This window comes from Zonotrichia leucophrys, chromosome 3, assembly GCF_028769735.1.
Source record: "Zonotrichia leucophrys gambelii isolate GWCS_2022_RI chromosome 3, RI_Zleu_2.0, whole genome shotgun sequence".
NCBI classification, from domain to species: domain Eukaryota; kingdom Metazoa; phylum Chordata; class Aves; order Passeriformes; family Passerellidae; genus Zonotrichia; species Zonotrichia leucophrys.
In genome coordinates, this window is record NC_088172.1 from 77,014,928 (window position 1) to 77,033,404 (window position 18,477).

General features: G+C 40.4%; 1 protein-coding gene across 4 annotated transcripts in view; it reads left to right on the forward strand.

Annotated features, from left to right (window-relative positions):
• DAAM2 (dishevelled associated activator of morphogenesis 2) overlaps positions 1-18,477 on the forward strand; it is a 202,947-nt gene that overhangs the window by 66,462 nt on the left and 118,008 nt on the right. For all 4 annotated transcript variants that reach the window (XM_064708908.1, XM_064708912.1, XM_064708909.1 and 1 more), the window contains one exon: positions 15,787-15,989. In XM_064708908.1, the coding sequence (XP_064564978.1) occupies positions 15,816-15,989 (174 nt within the window). In that variant the 5' untranslated portion in view covers positions 15,787-15,815. The remainder of the gene's footprint in view (positions 1-15,786; positions 15,990-18,477) is intronic.

Below are 18,477 nucleotides of genomic sequence, written 5' to 3' on the forward strand. Positions count from 1 at the left end.
GCCAGGAAGTTGTGTCTTCCTTCAAAAGGAATCTTGGTAGTACATACACATTGGTTCTAAATTTCCTCTTTAATCCCTCTTGCAGATGGCAACTTAATCTTTTTCTAAAATGGGATATTTTGACTGGTTATTTAACGCTGTCTCTACCTCTCTTTCATTTTTTCCCCTCTACCATTTGCTCAAAACTTGTTTATCTGCTTTTGAATCAAAGGTGGGTCATGGCTCACCTAGCCCCTACCCTGCTCCAAGAGTTGTTTGGTTTGCCTCTTAAACCTCCCATTTTAAAGAAAACTTGTCAGATCTTTATTGTTAATTTGGAAGTTGTTTGCGCAGAAAAGCTCTTTGTAAGTGTGTGAAGGAAGCACTGTCTTGAGAAAGACGGACACAAATCTCCTTCAGTGAGGCTGAAGGCCATGTTTTATTTTTCATCTTCAATCTTCCCTTTCCCTCCCCCAACCCCATTTCTTCAATGTATTTCATAGAAATTGGCCTCTACTATCTGGTAAAAGAATGTGGATGTGTAAGTTTTGATACCTTTCAGACCTGGACAGAATAAAATGTGTTGTTTGGGATTTTAATGTCCTGATAATGGAAAAACATGGATTGAAGCATTGGAGCCTTGTGAGATGGGGCTCTGTGGGGGATGTAATGCTGGAAAGAACCCTGACCTTTGTCTCATCTAACTCAGGCATTGAGGACTCCAAAATGCTCCAGCTATACTGCTGAGCTTGTTCCAAAACTCTCAAGTTTCCATCTCACCAACTTTTGGATCTTTGGAGCTAAAGCAGTTAGTCACCTTTGCAGCCTTGTACAGATCCCTTCTCCACTTGGGAGTACTTTGGAAACTGCACTGAAGAAGGAAGGTGGAACACAGCTGAGCAGGAGAGGATTCACTTCAGAGGGATGTACATACACATCATTAGTCTTTTCTGCGTGGGATAAATTCTATTTTTTTTAAGGAGTGTTGAGATGCAGGTGGTATGGAAAGGGAAAAAGAGACCTGGACCTTTGAGATGGACTTGTTTAAGGAAAATTTTAGCACTGTGACCCTAGTGGGGTTGTGCATCCAAAATGCTGGAGGAGAGCCATAAAACAAACCAGCGTAAAATAAACTTGCTGTGCATGTTTTCATACTTACATCCCGAGCTACTTTTGGTGTGTTTATCAAAACATTGTGGGCTTTTGGGTCTGCCTGATGGTGGGAACAAGAACAAGGAAGTGAGAGAAACATACATATATATATATTTGGACTGTAATAAAGCCTTATTTTAAGTCCTCTATCTTTCAGTCTCCTCACTGAAGTGCTTGGCTAGAAGAAGATAGGAAAGAAGTGTTGCAAAAACCTGTGCTCTCAATGCTCTAATAAAACTAGAGTAAGGGAATTTCTTCCATCTGAATATTTTCAAGCTGGAATGCAAACCCTTTGGCTTTATCTAGAGACAACAGAGAACTTGAGCTAAGGTGGAATATTTTGCTACAATGGCAGTCAGTGAAGTTTGACAGAGCTGGAGGAGTCTGGACTGAGCCCGATTCATTGTTTTCAGGTAGCAAAGGAAGACTTCCATGGAAGTTGTGCATTTTACTCTTTTAGAACTGCATTGGGGGTGATGTGTATTTGGTTTTGAAAGCCTGGACACATTTACTGTGAAGAATTTCCTTGTACTGAAAGCTAGGGATATGTTACCAAGAGAGTGAAAGAAGCTTAGAAGTTAAGTATATGTCAAAGCTGAAGTTAAAGTGTATGTTCCACTGTTCAAAAGTGCTATCCATTTTTAACATGTTTATTCATGAGTTACTTGTGAGACCTCAACTGACCAGCTGAATAGGAGGACATTATTTTACTATTCACCAATAGTCTGGCAATGCCTTGGGATAAGAATGCCTGCTTAATGTTTGTGGTCGGCTGATGCTAAACCTCTGATATGGCTGTTGAGCAGCTCCTGAATGTTAGTGTGCTGGCATTGTCTTATTCCATGGAGTTGTCTCAGAAGTGACAGGCAGCTGAGAACCAAAGCTATAGCTAGTGAAGACAGCCTGCAAATAGAAGGAAGAAAATAACAAACATTTCTTTGAAGCCAGTTCAGAGGCATGCAGAACAGTGACATATCCCAACAACTCTTTCCATCATGGGTGTGGGGGGAAGTCTGCCTTCTCCTTTGTCTGTTGTGCTAGTTATCCCCCCCAGAGCCAGTGCTGCTTACCTACTGCTGCTCTATGATAACAGTGGTAACGCACATCCAGGTCTTTGCTGGCAGTGGTGATGGGAGTGCAGGATGGAGGGAGCTGAATGTTGTTGCAGAGCAGTCCATGACACTCAGCTATGCACTCTGGCACTGGCTAGTACAGGTGAAGAAGCCCTGCTCAGAGCCAAGAGTGGGAAAACCTTTTACTTTGTGCACAGCTCTAGGGCAGCTTCTGCTTAGTGGTATTGGAAGCAGTGAAAACTCTGCCCTCAATCTTTCTAATTTGAGGCAAACTGGTTGAGCTGTTACACAGAGCATGGAAAAGTACTCCTGGATATGGAAAATTTAAGGGAAAACATGGAAATGAAACATGGAGATGAAACATATAACTACTACTTACATATAGAATGCATTGCTTTTCTGAATCTGTAGTCAGGAGATTTTCAGAGATAGGATTAAGGTTAAAAACTGGCCCCTACTGAAGTTTGTATATGATTTGGCATACATGCCCCAGGAGCCAGGAAATAATGATTTAGATGCTCTGGATGCTTTGGATTGACTTTGCTAAATTCAGCTCAAAGGGCTTTGGAGGAAATAAAATATTTTGGGAGGCTAAAAAAAAATTAAATCTCAGGTGCCCGTCTGGCACAATTTCAATAAGGGCCATTTCACCAGAAATTAACTGAGTCTGAGGTCTGCTTGGAAGAGTTGGCCTCTTGTTCTGTGAGGTTATGTGTTTCCATCAGAGTTAATAGGAGTCTGTTACACCCATGAAGAGGAAATGATATAGGGAGTGTATGTTGTTCACTCATCTGGGAATGAAAGGCTCTTCTGAAGTCTCTGTAACCTAATTTGAATAGTATGTTCACCCTGAAATTACTGCCTTGATATGATGAACAGATTTTTGAGCATGCTTTCCAAAGTCCATCTGAAGAGAAGAATAAAATGCTTCTCTTTCTTTCTTTTTTCTTTTTTCTTTTACCCTTTTCTTTCTTTTTCTGCTCACTTTGCCTACATAAATATGATTTTTGAGGGATTCCTTAGCAAAAAATGTCTGAAATACTTTGCTTTACACAGTATAAACCCCTTAGTATCTGATTAGAAAGAGATTTCCTCTGGAGTAACCTCAGCCTAAATATTTGAAGAACTGAGTACAAAGACATGAATTTATTTTCTTGACTGAACTATTGGCTTGTTGATCTGCTGGCATTACCTCCACACCGAGGTCCTTCCACAGCATGCAACTTGCTATAGTACACCCACAGAGCACAGCATCCTTCCAGCTAGAAAACTGATCTTTCCTCTTGCCTTTTGCTCTATTTCTTGTGATAAGTGGTTTCCCCTCTCTTCAGTTATTTAGTAACTCAAGCCCAAATTTTGGTCCTCAGAGGCACTCCCTCCAACCTAGAGATCTGCTTTCTTTGGTCCGGAGTGCTCGGTTAGAAGGCACAGACAGAGCTTATTTCCAAGCTCCTATAAGTGTTGGTTTCCTCTATCAAATGAACAAGGGAGAACTCCTTCTCTGGGTGAATGCAGTCACAGCATTAAAGGAGGGATTTGGGATCTTGTTTTGTTTTTGTTTGGACGTCCTCCTTCACACAGAGGTTTCTTAGATGCTATGAAAATCACTCCTTTCAAGGACACTTCTACTAAGAACAGCTTTCAGGGAAATGGATGACTTGGGGATTGCATGCTGGGATCTGATGATTCTGAAGTGTTCACCATGTCATCACAGTATTGCTCTTTAGGCTGAGGTGAACTCTTAACTGTAGGACTATTCTGGTAGATACAGAAAATGTGTCTGCAATATTGATATGGATATGAAATGTGCTGTGGGAATTGAGAAGAGTTAATGCTGCTATTAGTAGGCCCTGTAGGAGATGAATTGTTTCCTTATCATGCATGACCTCCTAAAAATGTAGAAAATTTTTGCCTGTGTTTGAGATCTCAGCATGAACAGGATAGTGTAAGACCTTGTGCACTCGCTCCTGTCTAAAGAACTGTTTTTTTTTTCTTGCAAACAAAATAACGTTCCTTAAAATTACTTCCCACACCCACCCCCTTCTCTAGATGTGCATTTCTTAATTTGTTTAATTCTAGGGTTATCCCAGTGGAGCTTTTTTTGATTAATAGCTGATGACACTGTAAACCCAGCAGTAAGAACATTTCCTGGGCAGTATCCGTGCTTCTTATGGGCTGTGTTTGACTGTTGTTAGGGTATGGACAGAACAAGCACTAGGGAAGAGTTCACCCAGAAGAGTATCTCATTGATATGGACTCAGTGTTTGCTTTATACATCTGCTAGTTTATTTTTTAAGGGGTTTGGAGATGGATACACTTCTCTGTACAATTTTATCTGTTTTAAGCATTCACTACTGTAGTGTGATAGACCCTTTGCTTGTAACATGAATGACTGGGAGGAGGGAAGGAAGTAAAACATGAGGGTTCCATGGTATTAATGCCATTTTTGTCTCAAATTTACTGGTACAACAGCCAATAGTTAAAATCTAGTGATAGGCTGTCAGCTCTTCCGCAAGTTATTATATAAACGGTTTTCTTCTTGAATTTGCCACCCGGACCAAATACCTAGTTGGTCTTGATTTTTCAGAGCTTCTGGTATTTTCGGTTCCCTCTGTTGGCAAAGATTTTATGAAAATTGAGATTGCTTCCTTGTTCAAATGGATTTTTGGGCAGGAAAAGGGGCAAATGCTGCTGCTTCTTGTTACTGAAAAGATTTTGGTACTGGTTGGCTGTGACTCTTCTTTGGTTAGTAGAAAAAGGGAATAACAGCAATTTCAGCCTTTCTTGCAGTGAGACATGTTCTTGCATGTGAGCGGGGCAGCAGAGCCAAGACCTCAACTTGTACGAGGCAATGTATGACTCGTACTGTGTTTACTGTGTTTACTTGTATGACTGTTTACTGTGTTTGTATGTATTCATCCATAAATTTAAGATATAAAATAAATAAAAATTATTGATTTAAGTATGTTTTAAATACACTCTTTCCAAAGGGTGTGACAAAACAAACTGCAGCAAGTGATGATTTGGATAAACCCTGTATAAGCCATTGAATAAATCAGTGCTATCCAAAACTAGAGACGGCAAGCAGTGATATTGGTACATGCTTTGCAAAGACATACATCAATACACAATGTTTGCAGCCCTCAGGGGATAAACATGTTCCTTTCTCTGATAGAGGGTAGGTTTCTCTTCTGTTTGTGTATAATGGGCCTTCTTTATGAATCATGTCTGAGGGCTATGAATCCAGAGCAAGTAGTGGTTTAAAAGCAGGTTGGTTGTTTTGTTGAATTTTTAGAGTTTTTTCCCCAGTTGTGTGCAGCTGTGGTGGGGAGCTGAGGGAATTTTATATTGCAATCTGGTTTTCTGTGGAGTGTGCTCCAAGCTTTGTCAACAAGCTACAAGTAGGTTGGGTTCAGAAGCTGAAAGAGCTTGCTGTATTTTCACACAGGCTGTTGACTTGCTGTAGACACTCAGAAGTCTGGAGATGACTACCCAAACTTTTGCTGCAGTTTTCTTTGAGTTATCTGAGCATGCATTTTAAAATGACCTATCCTCATGAAAGGACAGTGTGTTAGAGGTCAATTACAGTTCTAGGAAGTCTTCCTTAGATATACTTCAGAACTTAAAAGTTTCTTAGTCATGAACCTTAAAGGGCCTTGATGTGGACTTGACCTGTTGCCATGGGTATCTGGGAGGCTAGAGCTATTCAAGGTTGGAAAGAGGGAGGGTTCACACTTGGCACAGGCACTACCCTCCTGTCTTTCAAATGCTCTAGACCACATGGATAGGCACTGCTTTGTAGATAAGAACCTCACATTTGTGCATTCTAAGGGAGATCTCTCTGCCCCTCCTTTTACTGCATTATTTTCCACATAATGCTCTTGGCCAGAGTACCCATTGACCATGCAAGGAAGGTGGCTGGTTTTAGGTAGTGTTTTCTTCTCAGACCCTTGTAATTGATCCGCACCTGTGTCACTCAGAGCATAGATTTTGACTGAAATACAGAGGAAGCCTTGTTCACTTTACTGCAATGAAACACTTGACAGCCCCAAAACCTAAAGCAGTGCGTCACGCCTCTGAAACCAGCTTTCAGTGTTGGTGTAAAGTCTCCTCCTGAAAATATTGAAGCAGCCAGAAAATATATTTTATCTGGATGTCACTTAAAAATACACACAGAAGCAACCCAAAATCTTTGAGCAAAGCTCTTTCCAAATATCCATTCTTCATGAAGACACGTTAGGTTAAAAGTTCAGCAGTTTCACCAAGCTTCTGGCTTGGAGTTCAAACCTACTTGCGTAATGTTGAGGTTTCAGGGCATTGAACTCAGAGTATCCCTGGTCAGAATGTTGAAGAAAAATAAAAATGCTGGAATAAAATGCTGTATGTGACCTTTTCTTAACTTGATTTTCTACAGGGAATTTATTTTTGGTGCCAAATTGACAACTCTGCAATCTGAGTAGTTTAAAAAGTAGGTATGTAGAATCAAGGACATTTTCACCCTGTCTGTGCCTTGACCTATGGGAGCCATCTCCAAGATGGAGTGAACATAAAAACCCTGAGACCCGTTCCCTTTGTGAATGCATCTAGTGCCTGTTTATTTCATTAGTGGATCACTAAAGAAGGTTTTTAACCATTGTCCACATCATTGGCTTTTCAGTCTGTGGAACAGAACTGAGAGCCACCATTTTATTATGTACAGGTTTGCAGGGACACATAGAAGCACACTGTGCTCTAGCTGGGGCACTGAGCAGGAAAGTGGCAGCTCTGCAGCCTGGAACCTGGCTTTCACAGGTGGCATTGATGAGCACCAGTTTTGAAGGAATTCAGTGCCATCCACAAAAAACAGGTGAAAATCCAAATGGTCTCTGTGTTGAGTTTTCCCCCAGTTATATCCATTTGCTATAAGGACTGAATTGCTTTTTCCTGTGTGTGACATTTAGGAAAGTTTTACCAGTGCAGGTAATGGATTTACCTGTCAATAGTGAAGTCAGCACTGGTACACCTACATCTGTGGTTAGTTTTCAGTGGTTATAATCAAGGCACATTTCTACTGGAGTTGAGTTTTTAGGTCACATAGTGGCCCTGATCAGCGTGCTAGAATGCAAATCAATTTAATAATGCTATGATGATATCAGACAACAGACGAAATTTTATTCTGCTAATTGTCTGAATAAGAATACAGCATTTCACATGGAAATAAGGAGTTCGGGGGAATGTAATTGGACCTTTACTATTTATTTGTTTTTCTTGGAGCACCCTGGCAGTTCTTACGGAGTATTTCTCTCTCAGTAGAGGCACTCTAATGCCCTCAGCTGCTTATTTTGTCTGGAAAATTCAAGCACCCAGGATAACGATGACAACAACGGCAACATTTTGACTCCCAAATCCCTTGGCAAAATAGTTACATCATGTCTGGAAATAATTGGGCAATGACAGAATGGAAAAATTACAATGACCCAAACAAGACAGGGACGCTCTTAGTAATGGGGTTTTGTGCGTTCATTCTTCTGAGCATGGCAGTAGTGTTACTGGGAAACACTAGGTTGACTTCCTCTGTAACTAAACCGCACTCTTTCCAATAGAAATATTGAAGAGATTATAAGTTCCTAGATCAAGCTTTAGTACTAATCTAAAGAGCTTTACTAGTATTCCTGATCTTGTGGAATAGAGGATAGAGTGGGACACTTTGTTCTTTACTGATCAAAAATGTTGCTCTGGGGGTATGGATGTTTCATCCTTGGTACTTGCTCTTATTAGATAGAACTGACAGACATTACTGATTAGTCATTGTTATACAATGACTTTAGAGGCATTTCATACCATAAGACCTGTACAAGGTACAGGAAATAATCTCCCTGTAGAGGAAAATAGCAGTCTTCTGCATTGAAGCTGAAGAAGTGATGTGCTGGTTCCGGCTGTCAGTGTGTGTCTGCTTAATTGATGTCAGCGTGATCCATTTAATCTTCAGTCTATGATTTCTTATTTTGAATAAAAGCTTCATCTTGCACTCCAAATTCCACAACACTTTTTTTGTGAAATTGCATCACTCTGTTGTACCCATCACCAAAAGAAAGTAAAGAAAATTGAGAGTCTAACTTGGGCTCTGCCGTCTAGGTCTGTAGCTTCTGGAAGAGGAAGTTGAGGTACACTGTTGAGTAGCATAGACACAAACTAGAATTATAGCCTTGGCCTGAATTCATGGCCCTAGAATTACTGTATAATTTTGTCAAGCCTTAAAAATAATATTTTTAGGATCTGAATTATTTCAAAAGTAAAATCTGTGAATTGTAGAGAGTGTTTAAAAATACTTGCTGCTTCATGGTCTTATCCTTAGTCACAATTGGGTCTTGGGGTGCCATCTGTGGGGTTTGTGGAATTTTTTTTTCTATGGTTTTTTTCAATGCAGTGTATTTCCCATTGGGTCTTACAGCCACAGCAATTTGATGAACAGGGACATTATAAACCAGCCCATCTAGTGAAGCTAATGCTGTGGTAGGAGAAATCACTGCATAAATTCCATTATTTTGTAAAGAATTAATTTATCCATGCTAGACTAGTGGACACTGCTAAATTGTCTCTACAGCAGCATCATTACTGGGGGGGTGAGCCTGTTTTGGCCTGGCCAGCTTGCAGGCAGGTGATTACCTTTTTGCAGGCCTACTGCTTTTATTTCTGTTTGTTCCCAGTCTGTTTGACACTGTAAAATAACTGGTTTAAGCAGAAGAGTAAGACCCTACACTGGAGTACCTACAACCTCAGTGCCGCAGCTAGGACAATAAAGTAAAATACAGACAAAATAAAACGTATATGAAGTGTGATGCAGGCTTTGCAGCTTGTATCATGTAGTAGGTGTCTCTTTAGAAGTATTTTTATCTTCAATATCTGCTTTAAAAAAGAAAAAGGTTTTATAGTGTGAGCATAGGAAGTGACTACAGGAAGCCATTTCAATTCTAACAGTTGTCATGAAAAAAATGAGGATATTGTAATGAAACAGTGAAATAGTAGAGAATAAAACTGAAACTGGTAGAAAAGAAAGAAAGGGAGAAGTAAGACTATAAAGGAGCAACTTTTTTTTCTTAGTAGAAGGGAATGAGTTATCTTTGGGGAGGTATATGAATATAACAAATGTGGTTCATGATGAAGAAGACAAGAAAATTGATCTTGGTAGCAGTGACTTTCTGATTGAGAAGGAAGTGGAGGGTATGTGTAAATGTTACTGACACTGCAGTGCTGCAAAACCAGAGAACTTGGAAGAAATATGGAGAGGGGTAAGGGGTCCACACTACTTCATGCAAACCAGCAAGGTTGATTATATTTTTAGGCAGTATGCAATCCTGTTCGTTCCTCCACCATGGTGGTTTGGATTGCTAGCAAGCATGCCTCAGTGAGGAATTGATAAATTAGGATGCAAATCTGCAGTACAATCAGACCCTGAGGAGATGAAGGACATGCTTGTCCTGGATAAAGAGTTAAGCTGTGAGTTTTACTTGTTTTTTTAGCAGTCTAAGCTGTGGTGGTCATATCACCATTCAGAAATGTTAAAGATGCATAGATTTACTTGTCTATAAATGAGATGCAAGAGTACAATTAAGACTCAGCATTTGGTGTCTAGGAGAAAAAATTAGTTTTGACTGTGCACATTTCTGTGTGAAGTCATAGGAAACTGCGACACAGTTATAGTACCTTTGTAAAAATAAAATAACTCCTTAGCAGGTAAAAAAATGAATGGGTTGTTTAATCACCTCAGTTAAGCATAGAAAAGTATTAATCTGTACTTCATTAAAGAGTGAGAAAAAAGGTATAAATAAATAGTTATTGCTAACCCAATTCATGACACTGACTTTAACTGCTTTGTTGCTCTCATTGCTTTGTGTTTTGAATCTTGATTGTTCTTTTGAAATAGTTTCCCTGTGAATACAATTTGAATAGATTAATGATTAGGAGGAACAGAAGGAACCTGCAGGCGTATTTTTTTCCTGCTTTCTTTTGTTTGGTGGTTGGTTTTGTTTGTTTATTTTTCTGTAGAGTTATTTTTTCCCTCATTAGGTGAAGGTAGGGAAAGTGTTGCAAATAGTATTCCAGAAGAGAAGTTTCTTACAGTTCTTTAGCTTTCTTTTTTTGTTGTTGTTGTGTGTTGATAAGTTGGTATAAGGTGAGACGTAGTGGATTTGTGGGTATTAACAGACTAACATTAGTGGTCATTAGTCACCCAGCACATCCTGAGCATCCTTAAAGTATTAAAAATAAAGAGATTTTTGACAGACACGTTGCAGTAAGTAGGTTCATGGATATAGCTACACCTGACAGCCTTCAAATAGTCTGTGCCTTTTCCCTTATCTCGGGACTTATTTCTGAGGTAAATAAATGAATAAACATTAAATAAATATAAAATAGGAGAAAAACCTTAGGTCTGTGCAATGCTTTGAAATTATCAACCATCTCATTTTTAATGAAAAGGTGTGTAAAAGAAACGAACAGTGAGTTTCTGGACTGTCTTGCAAAGTTCTCATAAGCACTAAGAGCTCTGCACTCTTGTTTCAATGTGTTGGGAGAAGGAAAATCTGTGAACTAGCTTCAAAATGCATAGCTTTATTTGAGCTGCCGTCTGTCCTGTGGCAACTTACGTGTGGGCCATGGCTGATTGGGATTGAGTAGCTATTGCTGCACAGACCCTGCTCTTTTCCAGATCACTTCCAGTAATCTGTTGATTTGGTTTGGTTTCCAGTGCCTTCCTGTCCAACGTAGCAAGCTGGTGTCCATAGATCTTCAGGAAGCTTCCCTGAAAAATAAGGTTTTAACTTTGTGGATTTTAAGTGGTCAGGGCTTTTTGTTGCTGTTTTGTGCGCTGGATACCAGGAGGCTCCTTAGTAAGATACCAAATCCAAACCAAAGGAGTTGGGTTATTATTACATGTGCAACAAACGGATTGCTTGTGTGCTTCCTTTCCCCATCCCCCCTGCTGCAATTGCCATGTAGTGTATCTGACATCTGTCACATTACATGTGACATCCATGGAAAATTCCCATGGTAATTAAATCATGCCATGAAGCTCATCATTTCACCATCTGTGTACTGAAGAAGCAATGTGGTCCAGGGAGCTGAGCATAGGATCAGTAGGGAGCTCTTTCCCTTTATCCAGTGTCCACCTGCAGGCAGTTTTGAGCTTGGTGCTTATTTCCTCCATTTCATCATCAATAAGTGATGATCTAGGGAGCTCTTTTAATACCAGGAACTTCTCATGGTTTATTACTTAATAGTTGAATAATTTGGAGTTTTAACTTGGATTTAGGGGTTGTGGGTGAGTTGGCTTGTGTTCTAAACAACTCTGACTTCAGATTTCTTTCTACATGAGTGATCACACCTTACATGTATATGTTTTATCCTGCCACAGACAAAGATAGCTAAATTACAGGGAAATGGAAATTTTTAACTTTATTATCTTTCTTGTTCGTATAAGCTAGTGTGGGCAGTGATTCTTCATCGTATTTTCAGTCCCATGCTCCCCACTCAGATGAGAGCTATGGCTGCATCCGCTGACATCATGGGTCTGTTGATGATCAATAGAGATAAAGCTCTGAAAGTGTTGACCATTAATGCTTCCTTATGTTGTGAACTATTTTTGCATGACTGTGTGTTTTTAGTTACCCACTGAGTTCTCTTTTTTTCCTTTTTCCAAAGGCAGTGATACAAAAGTAATTTTCTCTGTTTTAGTTACAGTTATGCTCTGGCTATTAAGTGTGCTGAAGGACAGAACAGTGAGATAAAATCTCCAATAATCAGCTGTCTTGCACAGGAGAGCTGCTGGCAGAGCAGTTGCTTTAGGTATCTTACTTTTAGGGGAACATTGCTTATTTAGCATATGTTGGCATGAAAATTACAGTCTCTGAGATGAGAATGAAGAGAAGAGTGAGGCTTATGAAGCAATTCGGAAAGCAATTGAAAGAGGATCCTCGTGTGCAGTTAGCATGGATCTGATCCCATGGGGCTAAAACTTCTGATAAGGGTTGGAAAAATTGCATTAGCTAAATTATGTTTGGTCACTGGGCCAAATGGTTTAGAAATGAACACGTACACCCTGTCGGAGGAAGAGGACGTTGTTATAAATAGGCCTTGGGCAGAGTTCCAGGCTGTGACTCCTGACCTGAGCCGAACCACAGATGGGGCTGGGAAGCAGGAGAGGGATTGCTGTGAGGAGCGGGTGCGTGGTTAGCTGCTGAAATGACAGCAACTTGTTTGTGTTGTGCAAAAGGGCAAAACAGTAGAACTGATGAGAGCTGTGGGAGGGAGTTGTGTGTAATAGTGGGATCCTCTCCAGAGAGAGATTTCCTATTGATTCTCACTGGGGGTGTATATATATAGAAATACGTAATTGCGCGTGTTTCATTCTTACTTGCCTGAAGTTGAGAGGCAATAGAACTTTTATTAGAAGAAATCCCCTCACTTCTTGTTATTTTCATAATTTTTTATGTCAGCTTTGCTGTCAATTGCCACTCAGAAAAATGGAAGTTGCTCTTTTCTTCATTTTCTTTGTTGTCTCCCACCCTCCTCATTCTTTGGAAGCGCATTTTTCCCAGATTTGATTCTTGAGAAAGGAAAAGCAAAAAAGAGGGAAAGGAAAGGAAAAATTTATTAACTTGGAAGTAGTTAGAATTTTTTTTTTATCCCAATAAAATAAAAAAGTTTTAATTAGTTATTAATAGCATCAACGGTGCAACTTACAGGATTCTGAAGGACATCTACTTTACTGGCAGATTTAATTTTAGAGAGACAGTGCTCCAACTTAGAAATTTCTTTCATTCATTCCTTCAGTGATTTGATTCTAAAATACCTGTGCTGGATTCCTCTGTAGCAGTCCTCAATTGTTTGTATTTTGAAAGCATCTGGGCACCTCACCTATCCACACAATTACAGTGTGAAAGCAGTACAAAAATGTTATTTTTACCCCTCTATGTTAGTATGAATTTCATGCCTGCTGCCTATAGATGCACCTGGAAAATGCCAGTGTTAAGAGTATGAGTTGTGCAATGGAATGATGCTTTGCAGAAGTGAGCTTATTGTCCATGTGAGCTCTGCATACTTTTGCAGGGTAATAAAAATTAAGTAGCCTTGAGTTTCACAAGTGTTGATCCCAAGGAACTGCAGATTCTGTAAAAAAATCACAGTAACAAACATCAGCTTGTGTATTTCTCTGCATTATGGATGAGGAAGGCCTGGAGACTGACAACCTCTTAGATGAACCTGCTTAAGAGGAGAGCCAAGTAAGGAAATTCCAGTGCAGGACAACCTGTGGTAGCCAGACCAGGGCTGTACTTAACCTGTAGAAAATGTTGAGCTTCACATCCATTCACATAGTTCCCATTTCTTGGTAAGGTGCCTCTTTTGGCAAAGTTTATACCAGAGCCTTGACCTGAGCTCATGAGGGAGGTTGTTATGGTCCTATCGTTCCAATGGCTCAGCCAGTTTATCCAAGGAGGATTCATTGTCTATGCCCCAGAGAATGCCGGTGCTCTGATGGTTGGTGGGGAAGCCTTTAGACAGTGGGCCAGAGCTTGGTTGCAACTGAATTGATTCAAGTGTAGTTGTATTGCATGTAAATCAATTTTGTCTCACTGAATTCAGTTCCTTCCAAAAGAGAGTTTTGTCAAACTAATTGGTTTTAATCTCAGTCATGACCAGGTTGCCATAAAGGGCATTGCACTTGGAATAATAATACTTGAGAAGATGGTCTGTAGTGTACAAGTTTAATTTCTGAGGCTCTATTGTGAAACTTTTTAGCAGCTGAATCTCTCAAGTGTCCACTCTTGAGAGGAAACACAAATTGCCATGCACATCATTGTGATAGATTTGAGGGCATTTTGGTTTTGCTGACTGAAGCTGTGTCAATGACCAGTTCAGTTTGAAGTTGACCTTTGCCATCTCCTAGTGAGAACCCAATGTTTTTATGAATGGGCTTTTGAAGCCAGCAACATCCTGCTCTAGTGAATCCTGCTGGGACATAACACCCCTTGCAGAGCTGGGATGGAGAGCAAAGCAGAGTGGGCATGCCAGAAGACAGTACTTTTTACCAGCTTGCTTTTCTTTCAGCTGCCTGAGAGTTGCAGCTGATGACTCTCCAATGCATAAGAGAATGTGCTGGATAAATTAATCCTACATAGAGTAGGGCAGGTGGTTCCTGCTAAGCACATAGTGCCATAAGGGTAGAGGTTTGGATGATTTGGACTTTTTTTGGCTGTTGTTTGTTGCTTAGGTTGTTTTTTTTTTTTTTTTTAAGCAAGCATGCCAGTTTCTGCACAAAACATCCCTGGAGAGCTGGCTGTGTTCTGTATGTTAAGTCCCACTATGCAACTGCTGTCCCAAAGGTGCTTTTCCTTGCACAGCTACTCAGTCTCTATGAAAGCTCAAAGCAGCCTTGTTCTGGCAGGCAAACAGACCAAAGCATTGTAGGGCAGGTTAGGGCAGCAGCTGCTCTGATGACAAAGCTCAGCTGTGTTGTTGCTGATACAGCATCCAGCATCCTGTGGTTTGGTTCACCTGCCACCTCCCTCCTGCTCCCCTGCCCTGTGCCCAGGGAGACCAGCTTCACAACAAGCTTTAATTATTTACTCTCTAAGGATATGGCTTATTCTGCAGATTAAGTGAAGTCCTTAAAAATATAACACAAATAAGCCCCTGAGCTGTCAAACAGCAAGTCCCTTAAAAGGGCAAAATATGCGGCTCTCTGTGCACTGCACAGATCCCTCCTTTCAAACTGCTGGCAGGAGACTTCCTGTTTGGATGGGCTGCTCACAAACGGTGTTGTGTGGTAGTGAAATCAGTCACTTCCCCTGCTTCTCCTTCTGCCTCTCTTTCTACTCCTGATACCAAAGCCCCTCTAGCCAGGTTCTGTCAAGATGGGATCTGGCAGCTCAAATGTAAATCTAAAGACATGCATTAGCACTGTGCTGTTTCTTCCCTGAATACATAAAGCAGCCCAAACTATTTACATGTGTTTGAAAATGGGATGGACAAAATGGTCCTGCAGTGATAGTCCTGACTGTGAAGGAATAAATGAAAGTTTGGTGGTCTGGCTCTGCAGTGGTGGAAGATTGATGTCTGCTTCATTTTTTCATTGTTCATTTTATTTTGATCAAATGCTATACTTTTGGAAGATTCTTCCCATACTTTTGGAAAATTCTCCCATACATGCTTTTTTCCTTCTGGTAGTTTCTTTCCTTTATTGTAGTAGTGAGAAAAAGGCCAATATTAGCATTCTGTGGGTAGCATTCAGCCTTGGCTACTGAGCATTGATGACAAATCTACCTGTTGGGAAATTCCACACTGAATTGGTAGAATCTTTTTTTCAGAAAAACTGGGAGAAGCAATTCTACACTGCCTTGGAAGAACATGTTAATACCATACGAAGGCCTAGCTACCTTATCTGGCTTGAGTGTTTATTTTGTTCTTTTGGGTATCAGATCCTTCTGTCCTCTTCCATCTGTCCCTCCAGTGACAGCCATTCTAACTGCACAGAGCTGCACAGATTCAGCAGTCTTTTTTATCATCTAATGTCTATTGGTTTTGTTTTGTTTTTTTTTTTCTACAGAACATGATTAGAAGATAGCACCATACACCATGATCATGGCCCCCCGGAAGAGGAATCGTCATGCCTTGGGGTTTCTTTGCTGTTTTGGAGGCAGCGACCTCCCTGAAATCAACCTCAAGGACAATAATCCCCTCCAGTTCCTTGAGTTTTCTGTCCCAATCCCACCAGCAGAAGAGCTCAATGCCAGATTCGCTGAACTTGTGGTAAGTTTCTGCTGACAGATTGATATATTTATGAGGTGGATGGACTTTTCCCTTTAAAGAGTAATAAGAATAAGAGGATTTAAGAGATTTCTTAGAGTGCTTCTGTTGAAGTTTTTAAAAAAACCTTTTCATTCTTTTATGACTAGTTGTTTGGTAGGAGAAAGATGGCAAGCAACAGGATGGATGATAGTGGAACTGAGTATAAGTACAATAAAATGTTTAAATGTGCTTATTTATTCTCATAGCACTATGTAGTATTGGGTTTGTTGGTAGGAACTTCTCAAGTTCTCTGGAGAGAGCTGACAGTCAATTTCTTGTTTACAGCTTTGGGATAAAATCTGCTGTATGGGGTAATGAAGTGGAAAATCTTAGGGTTTGCAGATCTGTAAAGTGAGGGCTATTTGGTTTTGTTGATGAGTAGCATTCTGCTGGTGAGGTATAAGAATCAGGTGACCATGCTAATTATGTTTCATCACACAGCTGCCTTTGAACCATGAAATGGTGCTGTTGCAGCAACAGCCATAAACAGGAAGAGAAGGAATTATTTCAGATGAACTTTGTTGTTTTCTTTTGTGGTAAATGTTGCAGACTCCAGGAGCCAGACACTTGCTTTTCATGCCTGGCATCAAATGACTTCACTGTCTTTGTCTTCTTGTTCAGCCGGAATGCAAAACACAGGCAGAGGTCATAGGGCTGGGTTGTTTTGCAAACTGTGTCGTAAAGGTGATGCCCATTTGATGCAGCTGATTAGGTTTCTCATTACCATTCTGAGACTGGAGCTTATGTAAAGTGAGATATCTGTAAGTGTGTATATGCCTGAGGAGTGCAACTGAGGTGAGGAACAGAAGAGAAAATACTGGATCTCAGCATTAGAGGAATTTGCCAGTAGTGTTCCTATGTTACACTTGTAACATTAGCCCAATAAATTCTTGTCTGTGACCAGAGCTTTGAAATGCTATAGCAATGAAAAGAACCATGTCATTTGCATAAGCAATTGGAGGTTAGTGTATGGGCAACTATAGTTTGCCATATCAAATACAGGGACAGCTGTGGTTTGTCAGATCAGTGGTCTGACATCCTAGCCCAGGCTTCAGGTTCAAGATGGGGTCCAAAGCAAATGGCTAGGGAAAAATGTAAGGTGTTGGAGACTATAAGGTGTGGCCATAGGGTGGTCTTTTCTAGGATACTGTCCAACCCTCTAACAGTTTTCATCTCAAGGACTTCCTCAGTCGGAAGTTGCCCTCTGTGTATATAGGAAATTGGTATGGATTTCTTTTCCATTAACTTTACACTTCCCCAGTACCCATTAGGATTTTCAGTATTCTGTGGCAGGGGCATAGAAATGAGTCAATAGGATTTGCAGTTGTTTCAGGAAGAATAATGTGTTCAGCAGAAGAGTCTGCTTCCTTTGAACTAATTTGCAAACGGAGAATCTCCTCTTATGGAAATATTTCACAAAATTCTGGTCTATATTTAGGTCAGTTTTCTTTTTATGTGAGACTACTTGAGTCCCTCTTAGAAAATGCAGCTGTCTGACTGTGGAGAATTGCTGGTGGTGGCAGGTATCTCTCAAGAGTAAGAGTGTAACCTGTAATCTGCTCTGCTGACAATTTATTTCTGGATGCTGCTTAACGATTGGTTTTCGCATGCAAAGCTTGAACTGCTGTATCAAAGTTCAGCTCTCTCCAGTACCAGGATCTGCTGAAGCATTCAATCTAGCCTTGCTGAAGACGTCACCAACAGATGTGCTTTGCTCCTGAACTTGGCTTGCTAAACCTTGAACTTGTTTACCTTTGGGTCACAGTGAAAGACCTGCTTGAGTTGCTGCTGGGCTTTTGCTTACCGTGAAGGGTATCAGGTTTATGAGGAGTTTGAGAGTTTGTGGTGGTATTAATGATGCTTTTAACTTCTAGTTTTATGTCTGGCAAATACTGGTGTTCCATGTGCTTTCTTGTGGCAAAACAGCTCACAGCTGCCTTATGGAAGTCTATTAAAAAGTATACTTTATAATGCTTCTGGTGCAAAATTTAATGACAAGTATATGTGATGATCTGTAAAAATTTTTGGCCCCAGTAGTTTGAGAGTTGTTGGTTTTTGCTATAACTTATTAAATGTGCTGACAGCTTGTAACTGGCATATGCATTTCAAACAAATGAAGCCATTGAAATGAAAACAGATCATATTCAGTTCTTATATTTAATGATAGTACCCTAGCCATCATTGCATGAGAAGTGAGATGGGAGAGAAAAGTGCTATTTTTCAGAAGGGTAATGGAGTACATCACACATTTTTATGAAGCAGCCAGATAGGATGGCAGTGCATGTCCATAGGAGTTCCTGATTAGGCAGGTAACATGAGAGCAGTTGAGGGCTCTATGTGTGAGAGAACCTGGGCTGGAAACTGGGCTGGCAAAATGCAGATTTTGCCTAGAAGGGCTAGTTTGTCCACAGGCCTGGATTAATGCATGTTCTATGAGACACTAAAATAA